The sequence below is a fragment of the Pogoniulus pusillus genome, chromosome 18 (genome assembly GCF_015220805.1).
Source record: "Pogoniulus pusillus isolate bPogPus1 chromosome 18, bPogPus1.pri, whole genome shotgun sequence".
NCBI classification, from domain to species: Eukaryota; Metazoa; Chordata; class Aves; order Piciformes; family Lybiidae; genus Pogoniulus; species Pogoniulus pusillus.
In genome coordinates, this window is record NC_087281.1 from 16,061,150 (window position 1) to 16,076,297 (window position 15,148).

The following is a 15,148-nucleotide window of genomic DNA, read 5'->3' on the forward strand; positions in this document are numbered from 1 at the left end:
ACTTTTCATAGCTTGGCATCATTGCTTCACAAAACCATTCAAGTCAGAAAGGTAATAATAATTGATATCTAATTAGCAAACAACAGAAAAATAAGTAGTATTTTTAGTATCCTTCTGCCTTACAGGAAAATTAATACAAAGAGTAGACTATGATAAGAATAGCAAGTTCCAGCATTCAGTAGGGATCTAGAGTCTGTCACCAACCATCACAGAATATCAGAGGTTGAAAGGGACCTCCAGAGATCATCGTGTCCAACCCGCCTGCCAAAGCAGGACCACTGAGGGTAGTCCACACAGGAATGCATCCAGGCAGGTTTTGAAAGTCTCCAGAGAAGGAAACTTCACAACCTCTCTGGGCAGCCTGTTCCAGTGCTCCATCACCCTCACTGTAAAGAAATTTCTCCTCATATTGAGGTGAAACCATCTCTGTTCCAGTTTGTAGCCATTGCTCCTTGTCTTATTGCTGCTGACCACTGAAAAGAGATTGGCCTCATCCACTTGACACCCACCCCTCAGATGTTTATACACATTGATGAGATCTCCTCTCAGTTTTCTCTTTTCCAGACTAAACAGCCCCAGATTTCTCAGTCTCTCTTCAGAGGGGAGATGAAGAAAGTGGTATCAGTAACAGTTCAGATGTATTTTGAGAAGAACCCAAAGCAGTAGTAGATGCTCACATGTTCAAAATAGGATTTGCTTTGCTACATGCACTTTGTTTTCCAAGAACAAAGCTTTCCAAAGACTTTAACCAAAAGCAGTCCCACCATGATTTAACCGAAGCAGAGATTTTAGAGATGTATAAAGTCTGAAAAATCTCTGTTTTAATTGCTATTTTCTTCCTGAATTTAGTAGTATCACTATTTTTGTTATTTGTCTATGAGACCAGCTTAAAAATAATGGATTTTGTGGTTTTATGTTGGGTTAAGGAACTGATAACTGATGGAACTGAACCCGGAGTGATATTCAGCAGGAGCTCTTTCACCAAATGTAGAAATATTAGCAAGCAGCAATGCTGCTATCTCATATCTGTGCCTGAGTTTCTAAGTCTTAAGTCCTTCAAATCACTGTGTCTGGAGCCATTAAACCAGCAATAAATGAAATAAATGTTTAACATAATTCAGCCAAACCAATTTTAAAGCATATTTTCAAAAGAAGATGAAAATTAAGGAGAAGTGCTGCAAAGGAAAGTGGCATCAGCTGGAAAGTCCCATTACTATGCTTTATGATCATCATTTTTATTTTCATAAAATATATTAATTTAGACTTGGATTCCAAAGCAAACGAGGGGCAAATGAACATGACTGAAGATAATGTAGTTCTACTTTACCCAAGCAATTGAAATATTGCTAAGCAAATAAATGTATAAAATGAAAATATGTTGGGTGAAAAAGGGCAGAAGCACCACCAGCCCTCTTAAAAAAAAAAATCCCAGATGCCCTCCAGAGTTTATCTTTTGCATTGCAGAAAAATCCACAAGGCACAGAGTGAGGATGGGTCCTTCATGTCTTAGCATGTGGAGAGCAATGCACTCGTTAAAAGATTCACACAGAAACAACAGGAGTTAAAACTGCCCAGGGAGGTGGAGGAGGCACCGTCCCTGGAGGTGTTCAAGAAGAGACTGGATGAGGCACTTAGTGCCATGGTCTAGTTGATTGGCTAGGGCTGGGGGATAGGTCAGACTGGATGATCTTAGAGGTCTCTTCGAACCTGGTTGGTTCTATGATTGAATGATTCTATGATTCTATACAGCACTTGAGCAAATGCAGGTTGCTTGAATACTTAGGCATAGAATCACAGAACCATAGAATCAACCAGGTTGGAAGAGACCACCAAGGTCATCCAGTCCAACCTAGCACCCAGCCCTTGCCAGTCAACTAGACCATGGCACTAAGTGCCTCATTCAGTCTTTTCTTGAACACCTCCAGGGACGGTGACTCCACCTCACTGGGCAGCCCAATCTAAGTAAGATTATACTGCAAAGAAATGGAGGAGGCAGAAGGGAAAAATATCACAGCAGTTGGGAAGGGAATGATTTCAGAATATATGTAGAAGGGCTACAGAAGCTGACCCACTTTATTTGTGGCACATAAAACTATCTTTGTGGGAAGAAACTGCTAGAGTTTCTAGGCTATCAGTGAAACTGTAAATGAAATAAATACATTAAGAATAAGACAGTCAGTGTAATTAATTTCAAATACCAGTAAGGTAATTACTTTTAAAGGATATAAAACAAAGCCTGTGTTTCCTTTGTGGATCTTCAAAATAGAGTTTGCCTTTTTTAATCACTTTTAACTGTGTTTTGAAAGAAGCAGATTCAGCTGAGGGGGGCAAAAAATACTGGATTTGCAATCACGACACAGAAATAGCAAGCATGGCTGCTAGTTAAATTCTGTTCTTAGTGGTTCTTAGTAGGTATGTTTTGTGGCACAAGCTCAGCTGTATGGCAATTCAGAGATAATATGGTAAATATTTGCAATGCCATGAGCTTCAAAGAACAAACGAGATGCCCTCCAAATGCTCAGTGCAATGGAAGTGCAGTTGCTGCAGAAACTCCAGCCTAAGTGTTTTCTGAGTTTGTGATTTTATGTGACCTGAATACTGCATTAAGTAGAGTTCTTCTGGCAATTAGATTCTTACACTGTTGAAAAGAAAGTGTCAAGGCTTTTCAGTGTTCACAGTGAATTGCACAGGGTCATTACAGCTGAAGATACTCTCATAAGGAAAAGCTGGGGAAGGAATGAATTCTCACCTCTATTTCTGATGCTGTTTATTTGGAGGTAAGTATTAAATCAACAGGATGAAAGATGATCTGATGCATAATATAATCTCACCTTCCAAAGCTGTACTAAGGATTTTACTGAATTTTATCAAAGCTCCTGTTTATGGAAGAAACTAATAACTTCAGGAATAGACGAAAACCTCCATATAGCTTTCATTTGGGAAGTGTCATTCTAAAGAAGGGCTCTCCTGAGCACTCTCCCTTCACTGACAGAAACCCTAGCTCAGGCTAATAGCAAAGCTGCTGACAGGTTATTATTATCTTCTGTTCATCCTTCCTTAAGAAAAGAAACAGATTAAAAGATTCTGTGATTTTGAGAATGATATGTCAGTGCAGTGTTACAGTACTGGCTGAACCAAAAGAGATTTGTTTTTCACACCTTCAAAGCCAGAGGTGGTTGACATAAAATCTGCGTGCAGTGGAGACAGAGCGACTGCATACCTCAGTAGAGTGGAGTTCATTAAACCTACCTCCCTTTTACTCAAAATAGAATCAATTAACCATGCCTGGATCATGTGGGACAGAAGTTTTTTTTCTAAGTGATCTATGTCAGCTGTGTTTCAGGTATGTTCAGAACCAGAAGCTCTAAACTACCTTTCAGTTAAGTTGTACTTTCCATGTGATGAACCTCACACTTTTCACAAGTCCTCTATCTATTAGAATCACAGAATGGTTTAGGTTGGAAGAGACCTCAAAGATTGTCCAGTTCCAACTGCTTGCCATAGGCAGAGACACCTCCCACTAAAACAGGTCACTCAAGGCCTCATCCAACCTGGCCGTGAACACCTCCAGGGAGGGAGCACCCACAGCCTCCCTGGACAACCTGTTCCAGTGTCTCACCACCCTCACCACTATTTGCCACCCACTTGGAGGAGGAAGTTATCATCAGTGCATTCCAGGAACCTCTCAGATTGCTGGTGCTCTGCTGTGTTGTCCTTCCAAAAGATGTCAGAGTGGTTGAAGTCCCCCATGAAGACCAGGGCCTGTGATTGTGAAACTTCTCCTATTTGTTGGTAAGGACTCTCATCTGCTTCATCTGGAGGTCTCTAGCAGACTCCTGCTATGATGTGACTTAAAGGCACAAAAAGAGTCAGAGTTTACAAAGCAAAATTTTTCACTGCTTTAAACCAATAAGCTGCTGATTTGATTGCAGCTTAGACTGGGACTTTTTTCAGTTAGAATCACATATGACCTTGCATCAGTTTATACTCAGGTTACTTTTTAAATTAAAGCCAAGCAATTGTAGCAACATATTCACTTCCTTGTAAAGAATTAGTTAAAATACATTGCTTTGAAACAATTAATTTATAGCCACAAAAACCCACTTCTAAAGTGAAAAAAAAACATAATGGCCACATGCAGTTTTGTCTCCAGTTAGTGAATTGAAGCAGGTTGGTTACCAGGCCCTACAGCCCATAAAATTATTTAAGAAATGGCAGCCTGCATTTTACAAAGCAATCAACTGCATGACCAAAGCAGTGTTGTGAGGCAATCACCTTGCTTTTCCTGTATTAAAAATAGGTGATTCATTTGTTTACTACAGGCTTGATTCTCTCTAAGGTTAATAAGATTTTCACAACGGAAGAGATTAAGAAGGAAGAAGATGTCAGAGATGGCTGGGAGCTCTAGTGACTGACTTCATGGCAGCACGAGTAGTGTAGTAGGCAGCATTTGGCTCTTGTTGCCGCAGAAGACAGTAAAGCTCAGCGATTTCTAAGTCTGCTGAAGTGGAAATGGTTTGGCAGAGGGCGAAGGTGTCTTGGTAGGTTCAATTATTTTTGACAAATAGTGGCATGGTTATTGAGACATTAATAATAGTACAATTAGAAGCAATGCAAACAGACTGCGATTTAATCAACTGAGTGAGTTGTGGCATATACGTAAAACAGCACTTAAAAATAGGAGGTTGCACTCCTAAGGAAGTGCATTTGAGAAACAGCTCTTCAAAGACTTCCCAAGAACTTGATGCTTGTTCATTTTCCTTTTTCCAGAAAAAAAAAAAGTGGAAAGGCCAAGTCAAGAGCAATCCTTGCTACCAATACAGACTGGGCAATGAGGTGGCAGAAAGCAGCCTCGCGGAAAAGGACTTAGGGGTGCTGATGAATATGAAGCTGGACATGAGCAGACAGTGTGAGCTTGCAGCCCAAAAGGCAAATTACATCCTGGGCTGCATCAAAAGATGCACTGCTAGCAGATCCAGAGAGGTGATTCTGCTACTTTGCTCTGGTGAGACCTCACCTAGGGAAGTGTGTCTGAATACAGGAGCCCTTGATACAGGAAGGACGTGGACCTGATGGAGTAGGTCCAGAGGAGGGCCACAAAAATGATCAGGGGGTTGGAGCACCTCTGCTTACAAAGACAGGCTGAGTGAGCTGGGGTTTTTCAGCCTGAAGGAGGCTCCAGGGAGACCTAATAGTGGCCTTCCAGTACCTGAAAGGGGCCTACAAGAAGGATGGGGAGAGACTGTTTACAAAGGCTTGCAGTGACAGGACAAGGGGCAATGGCCTCAAACTAGAGAAGAGCAGGTTTAGATTGGATGTTAAGAACAAGTTGTTTACCAGGAGGGTGGTGAAACACTGAAATAGGTTGGCTAGGGAGGTGGTTGGGGCCCCATCCCTGGAGATATTCAAAGTGAGGCTCAACAAGGCTCTGGGTAACCTGACGTAATAGAGGATGCCACTGCTGACTGCAGTGGAGGTTGGACTGGATGACCTTTGGAGGCCCCTTCCAACCCAGACCATTCTATGATCCGATGATAAGAAGAGATAATGAGCCATCAGTAAGGTTTTGCTTTGCAAGAATGCTTCCTCTGATTTCATCACTAGAGGATGTTAATGCACCTTCTTGATTTCTGCTTCAGCATGCCTATGACTTTCTGTACTAACTCTAAGTGGTCAGAATCAAATGTAGCAAAGAGAGAGATGAATTAATTATCCTTATATAACATCAAGCCAGTCTAACTGCAAAGTAATAAATATAAGGCCCCAACCTGAAGGTGTACTTCTGTCTATAGTCAAATTTGACAAACCTGCTTAGGAATAAAGTACACTTTAGCAAAGAGTTTACCTTTATATAGTATCTGATAAGTATTCTCCGCAGATCAAACACTTGCAGCATGGTTGCAGCGTTGTTATCAATGATGCTGTATCCTTCCAGGATGTACTGGGTTCGTGTTATTTCCCAAGTCAGCCATCGGAGGTTAAAGGCTGCGTTACATGATAACAAGTGAGGCAAGTGCCCAGGCTTACAACAGCAGCAACCTTCATTGTCTTCATCTCCTTCTGTTATAGCTTCCACTTCTCTCTGCTGGCAATATGTCCCTTGGCAGTGAGAAAAGAAGAGTATGCTGCCAGTTATTGGAGGAGGAGAAAACAAACAACTTCTTCCAGGGCTCTATGTACTTAGTGATAATCTAATAGGAGAAGCTACAGAAACAAATTAATGTGCCTATTGCTATGTGTGCAGTAGCAAATAAAGTGCTGAACATTACTTATTTACTATCACTTACAAAAGCCAAGAGGGCCCGATCTGATGTTCTATGCATTTGGTTCTGAACTGAGCTAAACTAAAAACCACAGTTTCTGCCTTAATAAAACTCACTAGGAGGCAACATTAAAGAGTTTAGCTCCATCAGGCACGTTAAACAAATTGATCCAAAGCTCAGTCTGTTTCTTCAAATAACATACAGGACACAAACAAAGATTTTACAGTGTAAAATCTGGGGTTTAGCAAACTCTCTTGGGATGAAGGCTCCAAAAACCAGTATTTACCAAGATGTGTTCTCTCTCCCACCAAAGTCAAAGTTATGCTGGATCAAACATATCTAATGAACAGCACTGGTGACAGCACATCATTAGGACAGAACAACTTTATCATTAGCCTCTTACATGACCTTTAGGTCAAAATAGAGTACATTTCTGGAAAAGAGATGATAACTCAAAAAGAAGGCATGAGGCAGATGCATAAACATCTGCTCTGCAGACTCTGCATTTCTGGCCTGTTCTGCACACGCTCAGTGGCCAAGCTGAACATTTCAGGATTTGAAGCCTTGAATGTGGTTTCTATACTATTTAGGGTAGTATAAGTCAAAACCGAGGTGGACACCCAAGTCTTCCCCCACCTCAATCTCAAATTACATGAGTTCCATGTTCTCATTGTAAGCACCTTTTTAAAACAGACTCTTCGTGAGCTGTTTCAGAACTTAGGTCTCCACTGCATCTGTACATAAGCCATCTTTCAAGGCCACATCCTATAGGATGAATTACAGATATGTCTTGTATGGGCCTTCTGGCAGTGCTGCAGCACCACCCCCCAAGAGAGCTGGCTCAGTCACCCTCCAAACAGTCTCCCCAGGAGAGGAAGGTGCTAGATGCTGTGTTACAGTTCAAGAGCTATGAACACCCCTTTCCAGGACCAATAGACCTGCTTCCACTTTGTCACCTTATGGGAGAAGAATTTGGCTATCAGTTGCTCACAACAGCTGAGTGACTGCCATTGCAACCAGTCAGTCCCAGCAGCAGACCCAGAGATCAGTGTTTTGGGAGCAGTGGGCAGCACCCAGCTGGGTTCTGGGCTCTCTTGTGAGGAAGGCAGGGACAGGCATGGGCTGAGTCCCTGCCACTAAACACAAGTCGAATCAAGGGTGAGTCTTCTGGGCATGCCCTGGGAGCCTGCCAGGTCAGTTGCCTGAAGAGATCCAGCAACAGTTACAACTCAGCCAAATGCTGTTAGGAAAACTGGGGGTACCCAGACAGAGGTGGCACACAAACACGTAGGTATCCAGACCCCTGGCTGCAAAGAGTGCTGGAGCCTGGCACTTGTAATGGAGGGTGGCAGAGACAACACCTGTGCTAGATGTGAACAGGTGAATGATCTGCTCAGCATGGTGGCTGAGCTGATGGAAGAAGCAACAAGACAAAGGACTACAAAGGAATGCAAAAGGAAGTTCAACTTGCGGGACTCGGCTCCGCAGGTGCCCCTAATGGAGAGAGGTGACCCAAGAAACAAGGGGGAATGGATATGGGTCCCTGTTAGTCACCCTTGCACAACAAGAAAGTGGCACTGGAAGTTAAGGATGAGGCAAACAATGAAGAACAGATAGCATCTGGGTGATTGCCTAAAGCAAATCACTCTCCCCCTTGCATTAAGGAATCACAGAATGCTAGGGCTTGGAAGGGACCTCAAAAGATTATCCAGTGCAGCCCTCCTGCCAGAGCAGGATCACCTACACCAGATCACACAGGAACACATTCAGGTGTGTTTTAATATCTCTAGAGAGTGAGACTCCACAACCCCCCTGGGCAGCCTGTTGCAGTGTTCTGTCATGCTCACAGTGAAAAAATTCCACCTCATGCTCATGGGGAACTTTGTACCCCTCAGTTTCCACACATTGCCCCTTGTTCTCTCATTGGGCATCACCAAGAAGAGCCTGGCTCCATCCTCCTGGCATTCACCCTTTACATCTTTCCAAAGATTAATGAGGTCACCCCTCGGTCTTCTCCAGACAAAATGTTTATAAGTGATGAAAAATACAACCCTAATAAACTATTGCCACTGATCCCCTTAGGGAATTACACATTCACAGATTGTGTTGGGTTGGAAGGCACCTTCAAAGGTCATCTTGTCTAACCTACCTGCAGTGAGCAGGGACAGATCAGGCTGCCCAGGGCTACATCAAGTCAGATATTTAATGTCTCCAGAGATGGGTCTTCAAGCACATCTCTGGGAACCTGTTCCAGTATTTTATCATTCTTATTGTAAAAAGCTTCTTCCTTATGTCCAACCTAAATCTACCCCACTCCAGTTTTAAACCATTGGCCCTTGTCCTGCCACTACAAGCCCTTCCAGTCAGTCCTTCCCTGGCCATCCTGTAGGTCCCCTTCAGCTACTGAAATGTGGTTACAAGGTTTCCCTGGAGCCTTCTCTTCTCCAAGCTGAATAGCTCAAATGCTTTCAACCCTGTCTTTGTAGGAGGGGAGCTGCAGCCCTCTGATCATCTCTGTGGCACCCCTGTGGACCCACCAATAAGAGATGGCTTTGCTCAGTCTCTGTAACTATTCTTAAATCATTTCCTTTTCTTTTACTGTGGAAGTATCACACTTAATTCCTAAGGAATGCTGGCTGTTTCCACATGCTCTCTGTATTATCTTAATAAATAGCAATCACTACTGCTGCAGATTCTGTAATTACTACTTTTCTTAAGCCACAGATTTTGTGACATTTGGGGCCTAAAAAGGCTGGCAAGGAAAATAATAGGTGAATTTCAGGGGCCTTCAATGTCTGAGGGAAGCTGTCACCACATGCATAGCAAATAGAAGAAGATGCCAGAAGAATTATTTGCATTCTCAGCTAATTAAACAAGTCAAATTTTCTCCAAATCATCTTTGCTACATAATTTTAATCAACTAAAGTTAAAATGCCACTATAGTGCATGCAATCAACATTGAGATTGGGGAGTGAGAGACATTTTAACTGGATGTTATTACTGGAAGCTCTAGAAACCAACCAAAGGAGCTCATATGGTCATTTTGCAAACTCATTCCAAGGAATGAAATCAGGTCTCTGCTCTTCCACAGTTGACAAACATGCACTTGCTTAACAAAAGCCATTTGAAAGACTTAAGTACTACCACTCTGAGGATTTGGTGTCTTGACTGCTTGCAGAGCCTCTGGGGCATCCCTGTTAAGTTTAAAGGTGCCAGCTGAGCCACAGCCTGCGCTGTGACAAAACATCAAATCCCTGCTCCTGCCACTGTGCCGCTGATCGGTATTTCCAAATGACACTTAGTAAAACCACTCAGGTCTGCGTAGACAAAATGCAGCCTTGATGCTCAAGTGCACATTGGTTCCTTCCCAGTTCTTGCAGTCAGTTCTGGAAAGTCTCTGGTAATTTCCCCTCTTCTTTAATTGAGCCTTACTTTAATCCATAACGCATTGGTTCAACACCACTGCCACAGATTTGCACATTAGTGAGAAATGTCACTTTACCAGTGCCTACATCAATCCTCTCTGGTTCATTAGTCTGTATGCTGGCACCGAAGAGACTAAGGGCATGTGCTCAGCTTTATTCATTGAGCCCAAAGGGCCACGTCACAGTAAATGAAGTCAAGCATTTGTGTACATCTTTTACAGAGGCTGACCCTAAACTTGCGTATATGCTGCCAGCTGATGATGTAAATGATAATTTTTATATTGCTTCTCCAAAAAAAATGTCAAGTTGAAGCAAGTCTGAGAGAATTATTCATAAAATGAAAGAGCAGGGAGCAGAACATGCGCTTCAGCTCTGCAATATAATTAACTGAAGTACCATTAAATATTAAACTACAGGAAAATGTTTTCACTGGCAATTAGTGTGGTAGAAGGTCCAAATTATATGTAGAATATGTATCTGAGACATGTTCAAACACCTCCTTGAATAATACCCACCTTGGGCCCCAGCCCCTCTCTCCTTCCTGGGTAGAAGCAGCTCAGGAAAGCAGGCAAAAGCCATGGCACCTCTCAGTCTATCACAGCCACCACATTTGGCCTTGCTGTGCAGCCTGCTGTGTCTTTGGTAAACGCAGGTCACAGATGCAAGGCATCTCCCTTTTTGTGTGAAATAGCTTAGGATCGGTTCTGGGGGTGTTTTTAGCTGTTGCTACTGGTCAAAGATACTTATCCCACTTAAAACCTAGCCAGCTTCTTTTGTTTGCTCTGCCACCTTTGTTTTTGTCGTGGGTTTTTTTTTAAGGGAGCACGACAGAGATTAAACTCTCAAATCAAACTGGAGAGAAAATACAGAATTATATTTAGAGAGAGAAAACAGCAATAGGCATTACAAAAGCAATTACCATGGCAAACCCCTTGAAGTTTCCCCCATCCCCAAAAAACTATATCTACACTCCCCAGTGCTCCAATCCTCCCTCCCCCCCAGCACCTCCACCATCCAAGAAGCCTACTGCTTACATGTTCCCAATAGAGTGGCCCCTGCCACACACTCAGGGCAGGAGGAGGAGGAAAGGAGAGCAAACTGACCTTCTGGTCAGTCTGTAAAGAGATAGCAGAATTTTGGGATTGAATAACAATCTTCTAGTCCCCAGAAATTGTTTGTAACCCTATAGCCTCAACCTGGGACAGTTTTGTCCACTGTTTGCCTTGCACCGCATGGAGCTGGGGACTCGTCCCCCACACAAAGGGAAGATCTGACCCTACCTGTCTTCCACACTCAGCCAAAGGGCTCAAAGGGCTTGCCCCACACTGGGATACAGCTGCCCACTTGAGCTGAGCCGAGCCTGAATCCATCTTCTCTAGCCAAGTCTAGGCAATGACTTAGCAGTGAGCTGCAAGATCGGGACCTGCCGGCCAGTCGCTCCAGCCTGAGCGCCCACTCCTCTGCTGTACACAGCACTCGACTGGGCTGCTCCAGCCCATAAACCTGGATCCTGCCCTACCCAGGTGGCTTACTACTCTGATGACCTCCTGAGAGCCACGGAGGACTTGCCTCGCATCTCTGGACCTTGTCAGACATCGTGCTCAATCTGAGCTGCACAGGCAGCAAAGCCCTGCTGCATCAACACCACAGGGAAGGCCACCATGTGGCTGGGACTCTACTTCTCCTCATTTATGCTTCTACACACACTTTTGGATTACAAATACTGAGACTTTAACCAGTGAGTAAACTGAGTCTCTTTTCTGAAGTTTGTGGAAGTTCATGGTTAACATTTAAGCAGGAGTTTGTGCTGCAAGACTCTCCAGTTGTTTAAACTTTCCAAACCCTTTCCTAAATCCTTTAAATTTAATCTGACTGTATAGATACATGCTGCAAAAATAGTTTTACCAACTGTGTAATAGAAGCTGGTTGTGTTAACTGTAAATAAGTTTGAGGAAATTTTCTTTATATAAATAAAATATTTATTAATTCTATATCATCCTCAGTATCAGAGAATCATAGAATCAGTCAGGGTTGGAAAGGACCATAAGGATCATCTTGTTCCAGCCCCCCTGCCATGGGCAGGGACACCCTACCCTAGATCAGCCTGCCCAGAGTCCCATCCAGCCTGGCCTTAAACACCCCCAGGGATGGGGCCTCAACCCCCTCCCTGGGCTGCCCATTCCAGTCTCTCACCACTCTCATGCTCAACAACTTCCTCCTCACATCCAGTCTGAACCTACCCATCTGCAGCTTTGCTCCATTCCCCCTAGTCCTGTCACTCCCTGAGAGCCTGGAAAGTTCCTCTCCAGCTTTTTTGTAGGCCCCTTCAGATACTGGAAGGCCGCAAGAAGGTCACCTGGGAGCCTCCTCTTCTCCAGACTGAACAGCCCCAACTCTTTCAGTCTGTCCTCATAGCAGAGCTGCTCCAGCCCTCTGAGCATCCTCGTGGCCCTTCTCTGGACACACTCCAGCATCTCCACATCCTTCTTGTAATGGGAGCTCCAGAACTGGATGCAATACTCCAGGTGGGGTCTCACCAGAGTGGAGTAGAGAGGGAGAATCACCTCCCTGGCCCTGCTGGCCACACTTCTCCTGATGCAGCCCAGGATCTGGTTGACCCTCTGGGCTGCAAGTGCACACTGCTGGCTCATGTTGAGCTTCTCGTCCACCAGCACCCCCAAGTCCCTCTCCTCAGGGCTGCTCTCCAGCCACTCACTGCCCAGCTTCACTTCTAACCCAGATTCAACCCCTCCTGTTAAAATCTCAGAGAAATCATTTATTTTACATTCCTTTCTGCAGCAAGAAGAAAATAATGTCTTGCACTTCACTCAAGATTAGACACTCACTGTGACCCTTGCTAGCACAGATGAGACTGATTCATTTGTAAGATAGCTAAGACTGGATGGCTGCCAAAAATCCATCAATGCAAAAACATGTGCCAGCTCAACAAAGCAAGGTCAACCCATGTGAGCTCAGGAGAAAACCACAGTGAGAACTTGGAGCTCTTTCTATTTTCCTAACACATCAGGATTCGAGGACTGACTTGTGCTCTGCTAGAATGATCTGACCTAAATGGAAATGAGAAAATTGAAACTGAAGACTGTAATTTTTCTTCAAGACACATAAAATACACCTAAATGACCACCCAGCCCTCTAGACTTTAAGGGTGAAATCAAAGTTTGCTTCTAAACTTAACTTTGGTGATCCAGTCAGTAAAAAGTTTTCTTCAGATCTGAAGGGCCAGAAAATAATCACCTGACACTATCACATACTTCTACAAGAAGTTTTCATTTCCATGCAACACTTAATAACACATCCAGAATGGGGACTAATTATCATGGCTGAAGGTAGCAATAGTTTGAGCACTAAAGACTGTGATGTATAATAAGGAACTGGAGTGCAAATGTACATCAAAAGGGCTCATAAGGCTTATGCACTAATCCCAACCCACAGCTGTGAAGATCATAGATCAGTCTCCTGCACTAGGCACTGTCAAACTTTAAAGTCTGTGAACCAAAGAACCAGTTTTGGACTAGTGGATTTAACTAGGTGTCAAGTCTGAGCAATGGAGCTGGGTATAGAGATGGGAGCCACAAATATGGACTGAAGCTCAAAAAATAAACCCATTTGTAGGCCTCTTCATCAGCAGTTCAACAAAAATTCCTGGTCGTTCACCATCTGTGTAGCAAAATCACAGACAGAAATTTCTTACAAATAAATGCACTACACTGGAAATATCTGACTCTGCTCCACCAAACTCTGCTGCAAATCTGAGTATTCCTGAATTCTGATGGAAAAGGCTCTGGATAGCAGTTTAGTAAGGAGCAAGTGATCACCCCAAAAAAAGCACAAAGAGCACAATTACAGCCATTGAAAGGTCATCCTCTCCTGAAACAGAATCAGAGAATTTCTTACATTGGAAAAGACCTTCAAGAACACTGAGTGCAATCATTAGGTTCACACTGACAAGTCCTTGACTAACCCAAATCCCTCAGCACAACATCTAATCACTAGGAATTGCTATGGTTGGAAAAGACCACCAGGAGCATCCAGTCCAACCTTCATCCCAGCATTCCTCATCACCAGACCATAGCCTCAAGTACCACATCCACTCTCCTTTTAAACACCTCCAGGGATGGTGACTCCACCACCTCCCTGGGCAGCCTGTTCCAGTGTCTGACCACCTGCTCAGTAAAGAACTTCCTCACAACATGCAACCTAAACCTCCCCTGGCACAACTTGAGGCCATTTCCTCTTGTCCTATCATTAGTAATTTGGAAGAAGAGGCCAGCTCCAACCTCACTACAACCTCCTTTTAGGTAGTTGTAGAGGGCAATAAGGTCCTCTCTCAACCTCCTCTTCTCCAGACTAAACAACCCCAGCTCCCTTAGGCACTCCTCATAGGCCATGTTTTCCAGACCTCTCACCAGCCTCATCACCCTTCTCTGCATCTGCTCCAGCACCTCAATGTTCCTCCTATACTGTGGTGACCCAAACTGAAACAAGCATCTTTTGTGGCTTTAAACACACAGAAAACCAAATACTTAAAGAAATGAACTGAGCTCCCAGATGCAACCCATGAACCCCAGAACTGGACACATCCTGAAACCAACAATTTATCTTGTCTCCTTCCTGCTCTTTTCCTTGTGGAACTGGGCTTCAATTACCTCGGTTGTTTCTAAGTAAAATCTCAGGACTTAAAATACAGTATCAATTTCTCAAATATCAAAGCTATTAGCTATAGCATCATGATTTGCCTGTCAACTGCTTTGGGTGCTTGTAGATCTGAAAAACAGTCTGGTTTTCAAAACAGATCTGTTGGGTCTAATAACAGGCATTGTCTCCCCTCAGAAACATTTCCTTTTCTCGGTCCACAGAGACACACTATGGAAACCCAGGTGGAAGAAAGCATTCTCTAAAGACTCAAGCTGTTAAGTTTTCAGCTACCAAATACCACAAAAACTTCCCTTTTCACCTCTTTTGGAATGCTGTGCAAGAGGCACTATTTTGTTTCCCACAACGACATCTGCTCAATGAAAAGGTTGTAGCACATGCAGCAATATTTTCCTTCCTTACAGAAGTCTTTTCCAATGCACCCATACATAAAATTGTGGAAGGAGGGAAGGGAAAAAAAAACCCACCACAACTTCTTTTTTTAGTCTGTGTTACAGAAACTATTCCAAGCTTATTTGAAATTCAGAGATGATTTCCATTGCTGAAGCATTGTTGTACACCTAGAAAGACTTGTACCTCACAGACTGCTTGCATTCAACATAAATATCCTAACTCCTTGTTTCATGCCATTATTAATTAAATCACAAAGCCTAAAGAGACCTCAGTGGCATCCTTTGTGTTCATGCATCTGATATACCTGAGCACTGTGTCTCAGCCTCTGTCCTTTCCTAAAAACAATGTACTTTTGGGTTTTAACTTTTTCTCTGAAGACATCTGTAAAAAATG

At 43.4% G+C, this 15,148-nt stretch overlaps 1 protein-coding gene across 1 annotated transcript in view; it reads right to left on the minus strand.

Moving 5' to 3' along the window:
- PCNX2 (pecanex 2) overlaps positions 1-15,148 on the minus strand; it is a 162,995-nt gene that overhangs the window by 25,347 nt on the left and 122,500 nt on the right. The window contains exon 26 of the mRNA XM_064158542.1: positions 5,846-6,099. Coding sequence (XP_064014612.1) covers positions 5,846-6,099 — 254 coding nt within the window. The remainder of the gene's footprint in view (positions 1-5,845; positions 6,100-15,148) is intronic.